This window comes from Perca fluviatilis, chromosome 6 (genome assembly GCF_010015445.1).
Source record: "Perca fluviatilis chromosome 6, GENO_Pfluv_1.0, whole genome shotgun sequence".
Taxonomy (NCBI): Eukaryota; Metazoa; Chordata; class Actinopteri; order Perciformes; family Percidae; genus Perca; species Perca fluviatilis.
Genome location: NC_053117.1, coordinates 24,030,902 through 24,048,336, shown reverse-complemented (window position 1 = coordinate 24,048,336; position 17,435 = coordinate 24,030,902). Strand labels below are relative to the sequence as shown.

Here is a 17,435-nt window from a genome sequence, read left to right as displayed (position 1 = left end):
TGTTTTAACCTCAGTATGTACAGGTTATTATCAGCCACTGCTGAAGGCGCCTTCATACTGTTCTTGTAGAGAAATTATGAGATAATACTGTAAAACCTCTGTCAATCTGAGGATACCTGCATAATTGGCTAAAATCCCAGCCCCTTATCAAGTAGGATATAGTAGGATCCTTTTTGAAGTTTTTTTTGTTGTTGTTAATAAAATGTATAAAATACTAAAAATACGACTACGTCGTAGTATAAAATAGCTAGACCTATTGAGATATCCTAGGCTAGCATTAAACTACATTGTCCCAAAATATTGTGTTAAACATGCAGCCAGTGTTGGGTATTTATGACCGCCAAAAACCTTCAGGAGTAAAATCGTGGATTTTGGGTATAGTCTTGCCTCGTTTTGAGAAATAATACTGAAAGCTAGAATTATAAATGGTACTATTTTTGTCATATTAGGTGACTGTAAAACGGAAACGTCCTCGTTACAGTGCTGCGTATTGGAAAGCTGTTGCCATTATTGATAAATCCAACGAATCTATTTTTATAATAGTCATCCGCTGATGTGTACTGCTCAAGGGGGGTGTGGACTGGTTCTCTGTCGCGAAGGTTTGTGTGTGGAGAGAAAGAGAGAGAGCGCGCATTCACGGTTGGCGCAGGCAGCGGTCCTTGAGAACGGAGCGTTGTGCACGGCGGCAGCATGGCTTCGTCTCACGGGAGAAGCGACATGCGGTTTGCAGACTGGATGGCAAGTTTACCTCAGAGCATGCACAGTACTCCGCTCACCAACCTGGCTATCCCCGGTAGGTGTTTCTTTTATGTTGCCCCAGTGTAATCAGGTGAGGACTATGTCCGTCTCTTTCTATCCGCGCGCGCATTGCATGTAGATATTCTAGTATATAAATAAATAAATAACTAGGCTATGATTTGCAACATCAAAAAAATATTGTACTGCTTTGCATACTTTGATGTTTTATTGTGTACCATGTGCAACTCCTAAAACCCAAAATATGGTTTTAGTTTCCGTGTACCTCATTAGAACAAAGGGTAAGACCTGTTGCGCAATGTGAGAAGTATCATGCATTTTCAACAGTTCAGTTTCCTCTTGGTATGGTCTGCTGTCTCAAGGTGAAAGGCTACACAACACCAAGATGATTTATGGCTTATCCATCTAATATTCCAAACGATGAGAGGCCTGAGGTTAAAAAAAAACAAAAAACACTACGAACCACTCTAAAGATTCAGAATAGGCAGATGCCTCGTGCTGCTCTGTTTTGTGTAGGACTTTGGCGTTTGTGCTGTGGTGGTGGCCACAGAGGAGAAGAGACAGGGAGTGGGATGGGTTCAGTCTGTTCAGTCTGATCACAGCTATACCCATAGAACATGAACTGTTGGACCTTTATCCAATCAGTGTGCAGGTCTTCTTAAACTCCATTCAAATTGGAAATGCTGGTTGTAAAGCCCACCTCTGACTGATGGGGTGGCTTATTAGCAGCCAGTTAATTCCATATCCGTTGCCTATGATTATCACACCTCCACACAAAGCGCATTCATTCTTCATTTTCTTGCAAATCTAATCCTTCATGCTCCCCCCTCTTTTTTCCCTCTCTCTCCATCCCTCGCTGTTGAACTATAGGATACCTGGTGTGTTTAGAGGTGGAATGTGCAGTGATGGCTTTTCAGATGCAGATAGCTTGGACCTTAGTGGCCAATGATGCGTGGCATATTACACAGGCAATCCATAGATTTGATCAAATACCGACTGAAAGACAGAAGAAGCAGCATGCCATGCATTACCTCATGCTTGTAATTTTGCTGAATCATGTGACATGTGCTGTGTTACACCACAGTTCATCCATGCCAAGCCAGCATGGGAACATGTTCTGTCCCACTTAATAAGGTATCATTACTTCTTATAATTATTCTTATTATGTGCCCTGCAGCTCAGCTGCTCTCTGTCTATCCTCCATTTGGATTCAGTTTCTGTTTTGCCATTTCTTGTGTTTTTGTGCACACATTTGGCATAAGGTTTATCAAGAAATACATCATAATCCACAGGAGTTTATTTTGCAACAAAGATGATGTTGTGCACATCCATGTAGTTGCTGGTGCAGGACAAATAATTAATGTTCAAAGTGAAGTCCGCAGTAAAGTTGTTGTGCGGACTTCACTCACTTTCTTTAGTTTATTTAGCAACAACCATGTGTTCTAATTGGAGCTTATGTCTAATTTCTTTCAAAAGTGTGTCTGATTATCACAACCGCTTTGTTTCATCTTGAAGCATTACCATCCTTTGATCAATAAAACTGGCAGAAAAAAAACAAATGAGACAACTGTTTTATTTCCTCCACAAGTTTCATTCTTCCTCTTAGTTGAAATATTATGTTAATAATGTTAGATTCCTGACATAAAATCCTCAGCATCCACCCACTGTTGCTTGTAATTCAGTAATGCTATTTATTTTTTAAGGAGAAAAAAAAAGAAAGTTTGTCAGCCGACAGCCTCAATGATCCAGGCCAAAGTGTTTTGGCAATTTGGAGTATGGGTGATGTGATGGCATGGTGCTCTGCTGTTGCCAAAAAGCTTAACAGTCTCCACTGTGTCTGTGTTACCAGCATTGCATAGCAGTACTCATTGATATACATACTCTTCTGTATGATTGGCAATTAACTTGTTTTAAGGTGTCATGGTGACACAGAAGTCTTAATTAGTAGGCCATCTGATTTTTTTATGATTTTTTTAATGGCATCTATTTGTCATGTTTCAAGTAATTGGATATGAGCTAATTCAGCCAAATGATCTATGTAGGTTATACAAATACTGTATATAGCTATACACACAACACGTTATATTCTCAAGGTAGCATATGCGTTTGACAGATACAACAGCTGCTGTATGGCAGATATCTGTATGTACTTCTGCTAGATATCATATAAATTGTTGTGCATACATTTCTGTACGATATCATACGAACCCTCTCATGAGGATGCGTTGCTGCTGTTACCTTTGGCTGAGATCTACCTGGCCAGTCTCTATGTGAAAACAGTTTAAAAGCCACAGTATACATAATAATAATCATGGACGATCACTTGTGATAAACTGCCTTTGCCAGAATGATTAAATGGTTAGTCAGTTCATTTTTTGTATTATTATTTGTGTAACCAAAGGAGACAATTAAAACAGATACATTTTCACAAAGGTATAGGAGTTAATAGCCCGAAGAATATTGCCTCAGTCCATCATGTGGACTGAGGTGGTGGTGGACAGGTGAAGTGCCAGCGAATCTAGGCAAAGCTACCTCCATACAGTATGTAACATACCATCTACAGGCAATTAAATATTAAGTAAAGTTTAGCCATGTTATGTACAGAACATATAAAGAACAAATGCTAACCAAAGTGCTTTACAGAGAAGTTAAAAATGTAGAAAATATAAATACAAATAAATAAGTACTTAATAAAAAGTATAGTGTGTGGTAAACTGTTAGTCAACTATGGGAAATGCTCCATCTTTGGATTTTTACTTTTCTTTTTTTTAGAATGGATTGAAACATTGGTAAAAAAAAAAAAAAAATCTAAGGGGTCTGGAGGTGGAGATATACACTTGTCTATTCATGTAGTGCTTTAAAAACAAATAAGGAATCTCTGCGGGTGCCTTGCTGCAGGCAAGACAAGGCCAACTGACTGACTCCCACACAGAGTTACAGTAATCAATAGGTGAAGAGCTAAAGGCATGTCGCCAGGTCCCTAAATGAGGGAAACTATTTTAATTTCTCAGTAGTTCTTAGGAGGAAAAACCTGCTACCTCTTAGGACGCAGTTGGAATTTTAAGGGTCGGCAGGTTTCAATGAGCTACATATTTTCACTGCATATTTTCAGTGTAACCAGGATAAGAAATGTTACAAACATTTTCAACAAATAGATCCCACTGAAAGCATATTTTGTAAAATATAAAATGGGCTCTAAAATGGAACCTTGTGGTGCACCACAGGGAGAGAGGTGCAGAGGAAAACAAAAGGTTATCACTCCTATCCTAATCAATGTTGTAAGTAAGAGGCAAACCACATTTTACTAAATTGATCATTCTTTTCTCTTCAAATTGTCTTAGAGAACTCCAACTGAATTCAAATTGCATGGTTTTCAGAGTCCAAAGACACCAATTAATCATTTGTCACCCTGAGGACAGCTGACTCAGTGCTGTTGAAACCTGATTGAAATGTGTCCAGAAAAAAGAAGAGCTGTGAAAAGACAGGTTTTATTTATTTTTTTAAAGCTGTGAGTTGTTTATTTAAAGTTATTACAGAGTTATAGAGTTGTTTGTGATGCTGTGACTTGTGACAGCACAGCAGCCAAGTTGTGGTTGTATCATTTATTATATAAAAATGGTACATATTTTCATGCTCATAATTCTGCTAGTCCTCTGCTGGTCAGAACCACCTTGTTTGTGAAATAAAAACAAGGTTGCTTTTAGACATAACTCAGCTCTCTATGTTTGATCCCATATGTCACTTGGGTCTCACACTGTGTCAATTGAGTCTACAAGTCAGACGACCTGAGCCAGTTCTACCCATGGCTAATTTGGGAAAGGGTGATGGGATGAGCACAGAGGAAAGAAAGGGCTAGTGATAGCATGTTAAAGATGGAGGTCATTACAGGGAGAGGACGGAAAGAGGCAGGGAGTAGTTATCATTTTCCTTTCCCCAAGCTGATCAGTGGTGGGCTGGTTTTCTGTGGCTATTGTTAGATCTGCTGGGTGAGCGCTGCAGACTGCCTGGCTGCACGTTTGTCTGACTGAGGTAGTCAGCAAAGGTGTGCTGCCAGAGATACTGTAAACCTGTTTCTCTGTGGTTCTCTCACCATGAAACAAGCTTTACTGGAGGGAAGGGGATGGCTGTCAGAGTTTCCTTACCATATTAATTAAACTGGATTTTGAGTATGGGTGTAGGCGTATGAAGTGGGGTATGTGCTGACTGGTATGAGCATGTATCTGTGTCCTACAGGTGTGACTAACTAAATGTAAATCTAGATTCCTGGCGGTCTATGTTATTTATGTTAATTAACTACGGTCTGGTTATTTTTAACAGGCTAAAATGTTTACATTTACTCTCTGACTAAGTGTCGTAGAGGATCAAATAATCCACACCTTTTCTTTCTGTTTTTTTTAAAGCTCCATTCATGAATATTTGGCAACTAAGAGGCAGGACAACTCCAAAACAGGCCTACAGACAAACTGCCCTGACATATTATTCCCCTTATACACAAATTTTATTTTTGTTTTATGATGAAAAAATTGATACATTATTGTAATGATTTGGCCAAGATATAATCAGCACATGCGTTGTGACCAAATTATTTTAGTATCAGAAAAAATTAAGTACTTAATTAAAATTAGACAGTGGGTTGTATCTACCTAAAATTAATTAATTTGCTATCAGAGAAATGTTGTTTGTCTTCATTCAAAGCTGACAAACTACTGGATGGGATAAATTACTTTACCTCAGAGATACTAAAATGCCCACACAGAGCCAAAGTGTCAGGTTTACATGAGAGGGCTCAAGGGAGCCATACCTAACCTCTCCTAACTGGCTGTAGCAGCTTATGGCCTCCCCAGAGGTAAGAAATGAATAGCATACCTTAGGCCAGGGGGAAAGGGTGAAGGCAATTGTATTAAGTTAAGATGGCCTCTCAGGCAATAAAACAAATCCATTGCAGAAAAGGCATCTTCAGTCTGCCGGCTCCCTCAGGGCAGAGGAAAAGGCCAGCCCAGGACTTTGAGAAGTTAATCTGTCCATCAGTCCCTTGACTTGACCATTCTGCTGCCACTTAAGCCCCTGAACAAGGAGGATAAATGGTATTAGATGCCAGGATAAACACTGGTAGTGCGAGATGCAGGAAATCTACCAGCTTAAAAGCCATTATAAAACAGAGGATGTGAAATTCAAAACAAACAAAGGAGAAGAAAATAGTTTGGTAGAGAGAGAAAGACAAAGATAGAAAGGATATTTGTCCTAGATTAATGAAGCAATGGGTGGTAAGAGGTGGGAATAGTACAGCTATTTTCTGTAATGGATATGCCCTTGTAAGTCACAACCAGCCTTACAAGTTCTTGTGTTTGACCAGACACCAATCTGCTGTTACTGTTCTGTGGATTTTACAACTGACAGCAAAATATTGTGGTATAGCTACTGATACTCATAACAAACCATATCAGCTTTTCAATTTTATAATTTTCTTGAGTAAATCTTTTCTCAAAATATCTAAGATATGGGCAGAAATTATGAGAAATGGATTATCCACATGGCTGCTATTGCCTCACCACTGGCAGTTAATTGATTTTCCAGCAGGATGACATTTATCTTGATTCTAAAAGTCATATAGTTCAGCCTCATCGGAAATGTATGTGCTTTGTGTGCACTGCCACTCGAACAAGATGGAAGAGATTAGCAAGGTAGGAGGAGACAAAGTAAGACTGGAGCGAGTTGATCTCGTGTTTGAAGAATAGAGGGCTGGAAGGAGCAGCACTTGAATCTCTATAGCATCATAACAGAAGGATCCATGCAAGGAAAGTGTAGAAGAGAGAAGATGGGGGAGTCTGGAGGAGTCTGGAGCTTATATCTATCCTGCACATGTATGTTTTTAGTATCATCAGCTCATCTCCACCCTGTTACTTTCCAATTTCCTTGTCATTTCCTCTCCTCTCCCTCCAAAAATGGAGTCCATGGTGAGCAGTAATGATTTGTCATGAGAAAAGGGCACAAACCACCAGTGGTATCTCTGAATGGGCTGGTCTCATTCAGTCAGAATGACTCAGTTATCACAGGTCAATTCTGAAAGGGAACAGTCATCACCCACCACCACTCAACCTCGTCATCATCATCAAGTGAATCGCTGTGTCATTATCTCAGCTTGTTGAAACCATTATCTGTTTTTCTTTTGCGCTCTGTCTTTCTTTCCACTTTCCTCACATCTTCTTTACCCCAGTGATGTGTTTATGCCGCTGATGTGAGGGAAGAAGAGTTCCCACAGTTCAAAGCTGTCGTCCATTGTTATTCAAGGATTGGGTATTGCAGTACATTGTTATGATTGTTTATTGAACAGCATAAGAGTATACCGTGTAGATGTTGTTTGCAGTAAGCAGCTCATTACAAATGATTGACTATGGCCCAAAGCATAAATTATGATGCAGATCTTTACAAACAAATTAGTCTTTTTTGATAGAGAGGAAAATGTTTGTTCAGTGTGGTTGAGGCCATGAGGGGAGCAGTAATTTGGATTTCCTTTAGTAACCTCTGTGGTATTAATTACAGTCTTAGTTAATTTCTGGCAGTTAAACATATTAAGAGAGGAAACGTGTAAACATTCTATACTGTCTAATAAATGTGGTGTTTTAGTTCCAGTAGACAAGAATAAAAAGGGAAATGATTCAAGTCTGAGGCACAGTGTTGAGATTATTTGTTAATAGTTGTATAAGGATGGGAATCCGTTGTCTGCAAATTATTTCATAACATAAACTATTTTTAATCATATTCAAAGCTCAGGTACTTCTCTGCACAGCTTTCTCTGGAGATTCTTATAGATGTTCTACACACGTGGCAAAATGTTTGGTTCTTCAGTCTCTATTTTTCTTCTCTGCAGTAAAGCATAATGCACAGGGATTCTGTCATACATATTCAAGGAAATGCTAGTTAGTAATGCAAAAACATGATTCCATATGGGTGTTCAGCTTTCATTAAAACCTGCTAAGATATAGTGGGTTGCATTATCCTACTGGATTATTGAATTTAATTTATATTAGCTACACTTCTTTCCCTAACATATTATGACAATAAATATCACAGGAACCATATACTTATTAATTGTGCAGCAAGATCCTCAGCTATTTAATGGAATAATTTTTTAAGAATTTGCTAGTTTCCGCTTCTCAAATGTGAGGAATGTTTTTCATTGATTTATGTGATATTAAATTGAATATCTTTGGATTTTGGACTGTTGGTTGAATTAAAAAAGAAAATTGAAGGAATTACCTTGGGCTTTAAGAAGTTGTAATTGGGTGTTTTTCATCATGTTTTGACATTTTGAATCAATTAAAGGAGAAAATAATTGTAATGATGTTTTGTTGCACAACCTTCAGAACCAAAGACAAATCTTTCTGCAACTACAGCATAGCCAGCTGTTGCGACTAGTTAAGGTCATACTCTGTACGCTGTGACCCTGGTGGTACGATTCAGCCTGTAGAGATGCTGTTTGCCACCCTGCCCCAGGATTCAGCTGTCTACCCTGCTTATGGTCACTCTCTGGGCTGACTGCGAAGACCTGGCGCTGGAGTATAGCTGAAGGTCAATTTAGGCTGTGTGTGTGTGTGTGTGTGTGTGTGTGTGTGTGTGTGTGTGTGTGTGTGTGTGTGTGTGTGTGTGTGTGTGTGTGTGTGTGTATGTGTGTGTGTGTGTGTGTGTGTGTGTGTGTTGGTTGAAGAGGGGAGGGTGTTTGTTTGATTGAGGGAACATGATGAAGAGATAACAAGAGGATGATAACTTGATTGCATTGATGAGAGCAGGAGCAAGATATTAGAATTACTGTCAGCCTAATTGGCATAACGTGCACACACATACACACACACACACACACACACACACACACACACACACACACACACACACACACACACACACACACACACACACACACACACACACACACTTACTCTTGCCTCATTTCAAACAAGCATGGAAGGGCACACGACCCTCAGACCTAACATCACCAATGATTAATTGCAAGTGTCACATAGGAAAGCATCAAAATATTGTATTATATATACAATATATATTTTACTGCCATTAATGGCATGGGATTTTTCTCAAACACTTTTTCACAAAATACCTGTATTAATCTATTCAAGTTTTATTTTACCTGCTTATATACATTTCTGCTGCCATTCCAATGGTGGTGAATGGGAATATGTTTGTAAGGCTAAAGGCACTGACAAATTACATTATATCTTTCAGTTTCTTAGTATAATTTATAGAACAGCTTTCATCAGGACTATTTTCTGCAGAAGAAATAGATTTATGAATCTTTTTATATTTTAGTGAGACAATAATGAGCACCACAGTTGGCGTGCTAGAGTTGTAGTGGTAGGTCAGCTTGTTCATAGCCTGTACATTTCAATGCATGCAGTAGTTCAGTGACCCTGTCTGTTAAAGGTCTATCCAATTCTACTTGTAGAGCGGTGTCCTTTTTTCAGAAGAGGGTGAAAAAGCTGAGATAAAATTGAGAAATATGATGAGTCAAAGCCAGAGAACATTATTTGATTTATTGAAAATGCATTCAACACTGTCTGATTTTATTGATGAAGAGATGTCTCTCTAGGATATTATTATTAATTTGGGAAAAGGTTTGTCTGAAATAAACTTTATATTTTCATTTGAATATAACAATTGTGTTATATGAATATGATGAAACAAATCGAAGGATCCTATTATCTACAAGAAAATACGAAACACATTTGCAAGTGTAGAAGACCTGCGAAAGGTAGAAATGAGCCTTTCTGAGGAGTTTAGAAAATCTCCAAGGGTCTGAAATTGTAAATTGAGTTATTGAGGACTAGACTAGACCAGAAACTTAGGATCAGACCGGCATCAGGTGCAATATAACAACTGAGTAACTCAATCTGCTGAGGAAGACCATGAGATGTTGTTGAAATGTTTGCCAACAATAAGTTAGTTGCTGTTTCCAAGGTCAAGAATGAACTTTAAAGTTCACACTGAGATAACTTGTTTAAGACTTTTTGAGCTAACATACCAAAATGTCCAGGCAAAACATAACGGGTGTACAAAATAGTTAAAAATGACCAATGGACAATTGCACTATATAAAATATGTACCAAAAGCTTTATCAGAAAATATAAACTAACATGCACAACATTGTTCTCTGTGAGCTCTATTCTCCATGAAAAATATCAGTGGTGTGTGTGAGCACAACCTTTCCTTTTATCTGAGTTCATAACTTATGGCCACGAATGCTATTATTCAGTCAGTGTTTTTGCCATGGCAATGGGCTGTTTTCCAGCACTGACCCCACTCTTACACCTGTGTCCTCACCACATAGGCTACAGAAAACCTGCATATATAGCTGCATGCAGACTCATGTTTGTGTTTTCCCAGGTTCCCATGATTCCTTCAGTTTTTACATCGACGAGGCGTCTCCAGTTGGCCCCGAGCAGCCGGAAACAGTTCAGAACTTTGTTTCTGTTTTTGGGACGGTGGCTAAGAAACTAATGAGGAAGTGGTTAGCTACACAGACTATGAACTTCACCAGCCAGCTGGAGGCTGGGATCCGCTTCTTCGACCTGCGCATCTCCACCAAGCCCCGCGACCCCGACAACGAATTGTTCTTCGCCCACGGGCTCTTCAGTGCCACAGTTAGTAATGAGTTTGGGAGGTTTTTGATGTGATAAATACTTTTGCAATGCTTGTGGTTGCTAAGTGATGTACATATCTGTGTATGTGGCAGCATTTCAATGTGAGAGTGCAGACTGAGCGCATTCAAGTAGGCTACATCACAGTCATTTGTGTGCCTATATTTCGTATCATTACGGCATGAAAGAAATTATGAACGTGTATTGTTCATATTTGTGTTTTTTAGGTCAGAGAAGGTCTTGAGCAGATCAGCAGTTTCCTGTCAGCTCATGCAAGAGAGGTTGTGTTCCTGGACTTCAACCACTTTTACGGCGTGCAGAACCTGCACCATGAGAAACTGGTGGCCATGTTAAAAGAGGTGTTTGGAGACAAACTCTGCCCAGTCGTCTTCGCTCAGGAGGTACTGTTGAATTGAAATACATTTAACACTTCACAGTGAGTAGGAATTAAGTGACCTAGAAGATGGCCTCAAACATTTATTTCAAAAGCTTCTTTCACCTTAACAACTCTTGATTAAAACAGAAAACAAATCAGACACATTGTGTGTGTGTGTGTGTGTGTGTGTGTGTGTGTGTGTGTGTGTGTGTGTGTGTGTGTGTGTGTGTGTGTATGTGTGTGTCTGCGTCTGTGTGTGTGTTTTCTCAGCATTGCACAACAGTGATTGCTGTGTTTTGAACTCTTGAGATGCACAAAGATGGTGATCACACCCCTAATCATTGTTAGTTTGTTCATAGTATGCCCTAATGCATAGAAGTTGAGTAGAACTTGTTTATTTAACACACACCATCTTTTTTTGTCGTCACCTTTACCATCTCTCCCTCCTGCTCCCCTGAACACACACCTCCCTCCATCCTCAGGTGTCTCTGCAATATCTGTGGGAGAAGGAGTACCAGGTGCTTGTCTTCTATCACCACCCTATGGCCCTTGAAGTGCCCTTCCTGTGGCCAGGGCAGATGATGCCCTCTCCCTGGGCCAACACCACCGACCCAGAGAAGCTGGTTCAGTTTCTCCAGGCGTCTGTCACTGACCGCAGGTCAGCCTCTACTGACCTAGAAATGGCTAACAATTTAAGCTGTAGTTGCCACTAAATTGCCAACTAAGAGAATGGGATCTAGGGTGAAATGTACAAGTTATTACAATATCTGGGCTATGCGACACACATCAAAGGCTAACTTGTAAACAATACTAGGCTGATCTGTGGTATATGGCTGCATGGTATATAGTCAGTGTGCTATATTGTGGCTGTAACTTAATCACTCACTACTCAGTAAGTCAGGGAAAGACTTCCAAGTTTATAGGTCTGGACACTCATTGCTGCAGTCCATCCAACAATAAGATAAAACCAAATTCTTTCCCCTATAAAACTCATTCATACATGAATTTAAAGGAAACTGCTGACAGTAATGGGAAAACATATTCTTAGAATCTGACATAAATTTGCATCTGAAATCTTTTTGTCTATATTTTTGTTTCTTTGTGGTAACTTAAAACTTTAGTGCGTAACTTTTTGATATTAATAATCGTCCGTTACATTCAAGCCATTGCCAAATAAGTTGCTACAAAGCTAATTAAGACTATCAGCTCCACACAACTCTCTCTGGATTTCTCAGTATGGCTATGTTCAGAAGATTGTGTCGTCCGGTGACTATCCCGCGCAGAAACTTCAGTGAAGATAATTACCTCTTCTGAAGAGTCCATCATGTTTTTTTAATGCTAGCAACTGCATGGAGGAGGAGTGGGGGTGCGTGCGCCATCACGTAAGGCTTGTATCATGTGGACGCGCTGACAGTGTTGTTGTCATTACTTAGAATTCCTCATGGGGGCGACAGAAACTACGCACTATACTACTTAAAGTAATTAAATCTAAAGTAAGGCCAAGTGTATTTATTTATGTTGCACCTCTCTGCAGCCGATGTCTTAAGGTGCTTTATAGATAAATAGATCAAATGCAAAAAAAAAATACTAATAAATATACAGCAAAAATGAATTGTAAATACTTGATGTTTAACCTGCAGGAGGAAGGGGACCTTCTTTGTCTCCCAGGTGGTTCTAACACCGAAGGCCAGCACTGTGATGAAGGGCGTGGCTAGCGGACTGAGAGAGACAATCACTGAAAGGTGTGTACAACTGTTTATGTGTGACAGACTTACAGAAATAATAGGAAAAATGTTTTATGTTTATGTTCAGTATAACACTAAGATTGGAAAAGATGCAAGGTTAGCACCATAGGTGGCACACAGTGTTATTCAACGTATACACAGGCACTACGGCACCAAACACCGCAACACCTTAGGTACCAGAGGCCACAGAAATGACATGGTTTGCCCAAAACAACTGAAAACAAAAAATAATGTGCACACACACACACACACACACACACACACACACACACACACACACACACACACACACACACACACACACACACACACACATATACACACACACACACACACACACACACATAAACAGTCATTTGTGAGTCATCTTAGCCTTTTTTAAATACATCCACATGCATGTTGGTTTCTACAGGTACCCCCTGGCGTTTAACACTGACCTCATTAAAGTTTTTTTAACAGCTGTCACAAACCCGTGGCAATGCTTCTCATCTTTCTCCTCCCTCTTTCTTTATCTCCCCTTCTCAGTTCTGGTTTAGGATTTTCTTTTCTTGATTTACCCCCAGGTTTGTCTGTATACTCTTAATGTCACCAGTTTGTTAAAAGCCTCAGCAGCAAGCAATCCATTTTCCTGACATGAGTTATTAATTTGGTAACTCCACTATCAGCCATTCTCACCAGGCGTTTGGTTACTTTGATGTAGCCATCCTTCAAAATTCCACCAATTTGTTTTGCCACACAGACTGTCAGCGTAGGACTTGACATAACAAGAAAGCGAGCGTATAGAATTTTGCCAAGCAGAAAGCTGGGCGAGGCATCTGCAGGAGTTACACCCTCCCCCTGGTGCACGGCTCACATAAACATGTCCAGCAAGTATTCAGAGTGTCATTCTCACAGCTGGTGTCTGGCTTGCAGACATCCCATGCTGCGTCACAGAGATCTTTTATCACTGTGTGCCCCTCTCTGTGTTAAAACTGCCAACCATGAGTCATCCCTTCTTCTACTCCTCTTTAGATCTTTTGTGATTTTTTTCTTCCCCCTTTTGGTCTTTCCTCTAACATGTGTCTGTGTGTGTTTCTCGTGTGTCCTCTCAGGGCCTTACCAGGCATGATGCAGTGGATCAGATCGCAGAGACCCGGGGAAAGCGGCATCAACATTATCACAGCTGACTTTGTGGAGCTCGGGGAATTCATCAGTGCCGTCATCACCCTCAACTATCACATGGACGATGATGAAGATGACGCCACCTGAGAGCCCACAGGGGGCGTCAAGGAGCACAGTCACCACCACTATTGCTAGAGGCTTGGTCTGTGCTCTCACTCTTTTCTCTTTGGCATTTATTTCAGGAGAGGAGCTGCTCTGCTCTTTTTACCTTATTTAGGCCTATAGTGAATTGAGAGCTTAAAAGGCAAAAAAGTGTTTAGGTAACAGAAGTTGGGATTGGAAGAAACAACACTAGTTTGGTTGGAGCACACAGAGAACGAGGTTTTGTTTTGTTTCCTATGTTGGGGATCAAAATAGTTAATTCAAGTGAGATGTTCATTTTCTTTATTTCCTGTGCTGTAGACATAACTGCTTTGTCCATTGATCAAATTAACTGTTTTCAGGTATCACTTCACCATGGGTAGATTTCTCACAGCATATCAACTTTCTGCTAAATGTATTCGTACATAGTTTTTTTGTACTCTGGTGACAGTTTTTTTTCAGAGATTCTTTTAAAGTGATGTTTTTTTATTTATTTACAATATGCATCCCGGGTCAGATCACTGGGGGTTGTTTCTGAAAAACGCCTTGAGCAGAATGTGTTTAGAAAGTGTTATTACAATGTGTTCACCCAATACATGAGAAGAAGATGAACCATTTTCCATATGTTTCCTCAGCAGTTATCTCTCTAGGGGCTTTCTCCCAGTAATAATCTCCTCTGAAGTCAGCTTGCAGACATTGATCAGACATCTTTGTAAATCTTTGTGATTCACTCATTTAAAAGCATAGAGAAATAGAGAGCAAGAGTGCAGCTTGGCTAGCAGAGAAAAATGTACCATTCACGCCATGTGTACTTTATCTTTGGTGCATCTAAACTAAACAATAGTTTTAACAATGTCAGTGTGTTTCAAATTTCAAGACCATCATCGGCTGTCGCTGCAAGGTACTTACAAAAAAATAATTTCTTTAAGACAGCTAGAAGTGCAATCAATGCTACTAGTCATTTCTAATGGTTAGGGATCAAACGTGACAAAAGTATTGGATTTTGTGGTGGGTGCTGATTCGTGATAGCCAAGTATAAAAATACATCTGGGTACAAGAGTGTATCCACGATCTGTCTGTGCGACTATACTTACTGCTGTAGTTCAGTTTATATATATATATATATATGTGAGTCATCATGAGATGTATCTCAGTGTTGTGTCTTTCATAATCACAGGTGATAAAGTTGCTTAACACTCACTCAGAGACCCTTTGTATTTCAAGTCAGAAAAGGCTAAACATCACAATTTGAAGTCAGGAGGTCTTGATGTGACAACAGTGCTTTGACACTTTTGAAAATAATACAATAAATGTTTAGTTTAATATCTAGCTGTAACTCTTTGGTGTCTACCTTATTAGATGTTTCTGAACGATACTAAATACCTGGATTTCTGCTATATCATTTAGTACACTTTTAATTTATGTGTAATGGGTTTTCTTCTATACCCTGCAGTATTTCATTAAAGATGGAAAAATACTTCGAAGTGGCACCCAGAAAGATAATGGGAATATTTTATTGCAAGGTTTTACACATAATGCATGAAAACAATCACATACAAATCAAACATCTACACACCTTATGATCAGTGTGGCATTTTCTACTGAGAATGTATTCTGTAAAGACATTGTTGTCTCGTTAAGTAATGTACAACCAAAACAGAAAACTCAACTCTTTGGATTTGTGAATGTATGTGTCTTGTGAGTAACTGCCATTTCTTTAAAAGTCTCATGTGATCGATTGACCGAGTATCAGCTAGAAAGTCATTTTTGTATTGTACGCTTCAATGTTCAGCTGAGTTCAAGTTTTGGAATTCAGACAGTATTTACTTCACTTCAGTGTGGTTTCATGTTAAAATGTTTTATATCGTGGAAAGTTTGTACATACTGTAATTGCAAATAGTATACTGCCAATGAATTGTAAATTATTTAAATTATTGCAGAGTCACTGATAATAATGTCCTAATGTATACCTTAACTGAGCTATCATAATGCTTCTTCTTTTTCATAATTTTAGTTTTGTGCATGAACCAAACTGTTCTACATATACTACCTTTTGTTTTTTTACCAACAGTGTCCATTAGGTATGTGCATATACTAAATTATTTTCTGTATATTGTTCTTAAAAGCATGGGTGCATCTCAGCTGGAAATGTTTAATCCTTTTAGACACATCTCCAAATTAATTCATTTTTTTGATTCACTGCTACTACCCCATACAAATGAAGAATGAAGCCACACAAATGAGCAGACTTGAAAAGGCTTGCAAATTGTGTTGTAAGAACATTTGTTTCTTCCCTGGTCCAAACTGTTGTCATTGCCTTTATGTTCTTGTGTAAAAAAGAGTCCTTTGCTGTTGTAAAACTCACAACAACTTGTATAAAAATGACTGTTCTAAGTGGAAACATCAAATTAAATAAAGCTTCTATGACTAATGAGTGACTAAGTGAAATATCATTTCATTACCAGTTTCTGGCTTGTTGAGTTGTGATTGGTTAGTTAGTTGCTTGATTAAAAGACATAATTATTTAAGCCATTATAATACAATTGTGATTTAATTCAATCACTAAATTGCAGTACTCTAAATCTAAAGTAGGTTTTCAGCTTTTATGCTAACAAACCAGTATTTTTATTCCCTTTCTGGGCAGAGAAGCATCCTAAAATCATCCAGTTTCCAGGGTGATGAGGATGGAGGTGGGTGGGCAGCACTCAGGGTGACCTTACTGAGGATGTGTTTTGTAATTCATAATCTGCCGTTCTGCAGCCAGGTGTTGCTCTTGAACAGGAAACAGAGTGTGGCTCGTGTGTGTATGTGCATCTTACTGTAGATACGAGGTCTTGTAAAAAAACTAAATCAGTATTTTGTTGAGTTATTCTAACCTTCTGTTAGTGACTCATACAATAACCATGTAGCCGTTTGTTACAAATCACTAAATCAAATGCTATATTCTCATATGCCGTTTTACACTTATAACACAGGGTTAATTGACGTCATGTCACACACATGCACACATAGGCTACTTCTCTGGAAGCTGCCCAGTATAACAGCAGTGTAAGTGCTTTGACTGCTTTGCACATTACAGTAGTTGAGTAGTTATTCATTTTCTTTGAATAAGGATAAGATTCTTTAAATCTTCCCATCATGTGGGTTGTATTTGGTTTTTGTGGCATATTAATGTGCTTTATTACATTTATTAATGGACTGCATGTCATTATTAATGCTTTCCAAGGGAAAGAAGAAAGAAAGATAAATTTATTGAAACAGTCATTTGCTGGAGGAATGAGAAAATGCAAATGCACATTGTTATTATGTGATTATGCGTGTGCATGTTTGTGTCTGTCTTTCTGTGTCACTCACACACACACACACACACACACACACACACACACACACAGCAGGCAAACACACACAGATAAACACATAGATGAGGAGGAGGAAGAGGTGTGGGAGGTAGAGATGGATGATGGCATTCAGACGTTTAAATAGGGGCAGAAACCAGATGCATAGTTTCAGAAAAGTTTGGAGTGTGAGGAGGAGGAAGAGTAATTTCACGAGGCACGCTTGTGTCTAGTTATAGGGGGTACACGACACTGGCAATTTGTCTGTCAGTAGAAGCTACACAGCAATCTACAATATCACAGTGAGAAACATTAAAAGCAACATAAAAGGCCG

General features: G+C 39.1%; 1 protein-coding gene across 1 annotated transcript; it reads left to right on the top strand.

Annotated features, from left to right (window-relative positions):
- The first annotated feature begins 582 nt into the window (after nucleotides 1-582).
- plcxd3 (phosphatidylinositol-specific phospholipase C, X domain containing 3) lies at nucleotides 583-16,197 on the top strand. Its single transcript, XM_039804262.1, has 6 exons — nucleotides 583-793; nucleotides 10,150-10,406; nucleotides 10,631-10,804; nucleotides 11,262-11,437; nucleotides 12,420-12,521; nucleotides 13,616-16,197. The coding sequence occupies exons 1-6, from the start codon at nucleotides 691-693 to the stop codon at nucleotides 13,770-13,772; spliced, it is 969 nt and encodes a 322-aa protein (XP_039660196.1). The 5' UTR covers nucleotides 583-690; the 3' UTR covers nucleotides 13,773-16,197.
- The last annotated feature ends 1,238 nt before the right edge of the window (nucleotides 16,198-17,435 follow it).

Bases quoted from the DNA above. Each gene is read 5' to 3' on its own strand.
- plcxd3 (XM_039804262.1), top strand. From the start codon at position 691: ATGGCTTCGTCTCACGGGAGAAGCGACATGCGGTTTGCAGACTGGATG. The intron at 10,407-10,630 runs GTTAGTAATGAG...TGTGTTTTTTAG, and splicing joins ACGGGCTCTTCAGTGCCACA to GTCAGAGAAGGTCTTGAGCA. The intron at 12,522-13,615 runs GTGTGTACAACT...GTGTCCTCTCAG, and splicing joins AGAGAGACAATCACTGAAAG to GGCCTTACCAGGCATGATGC.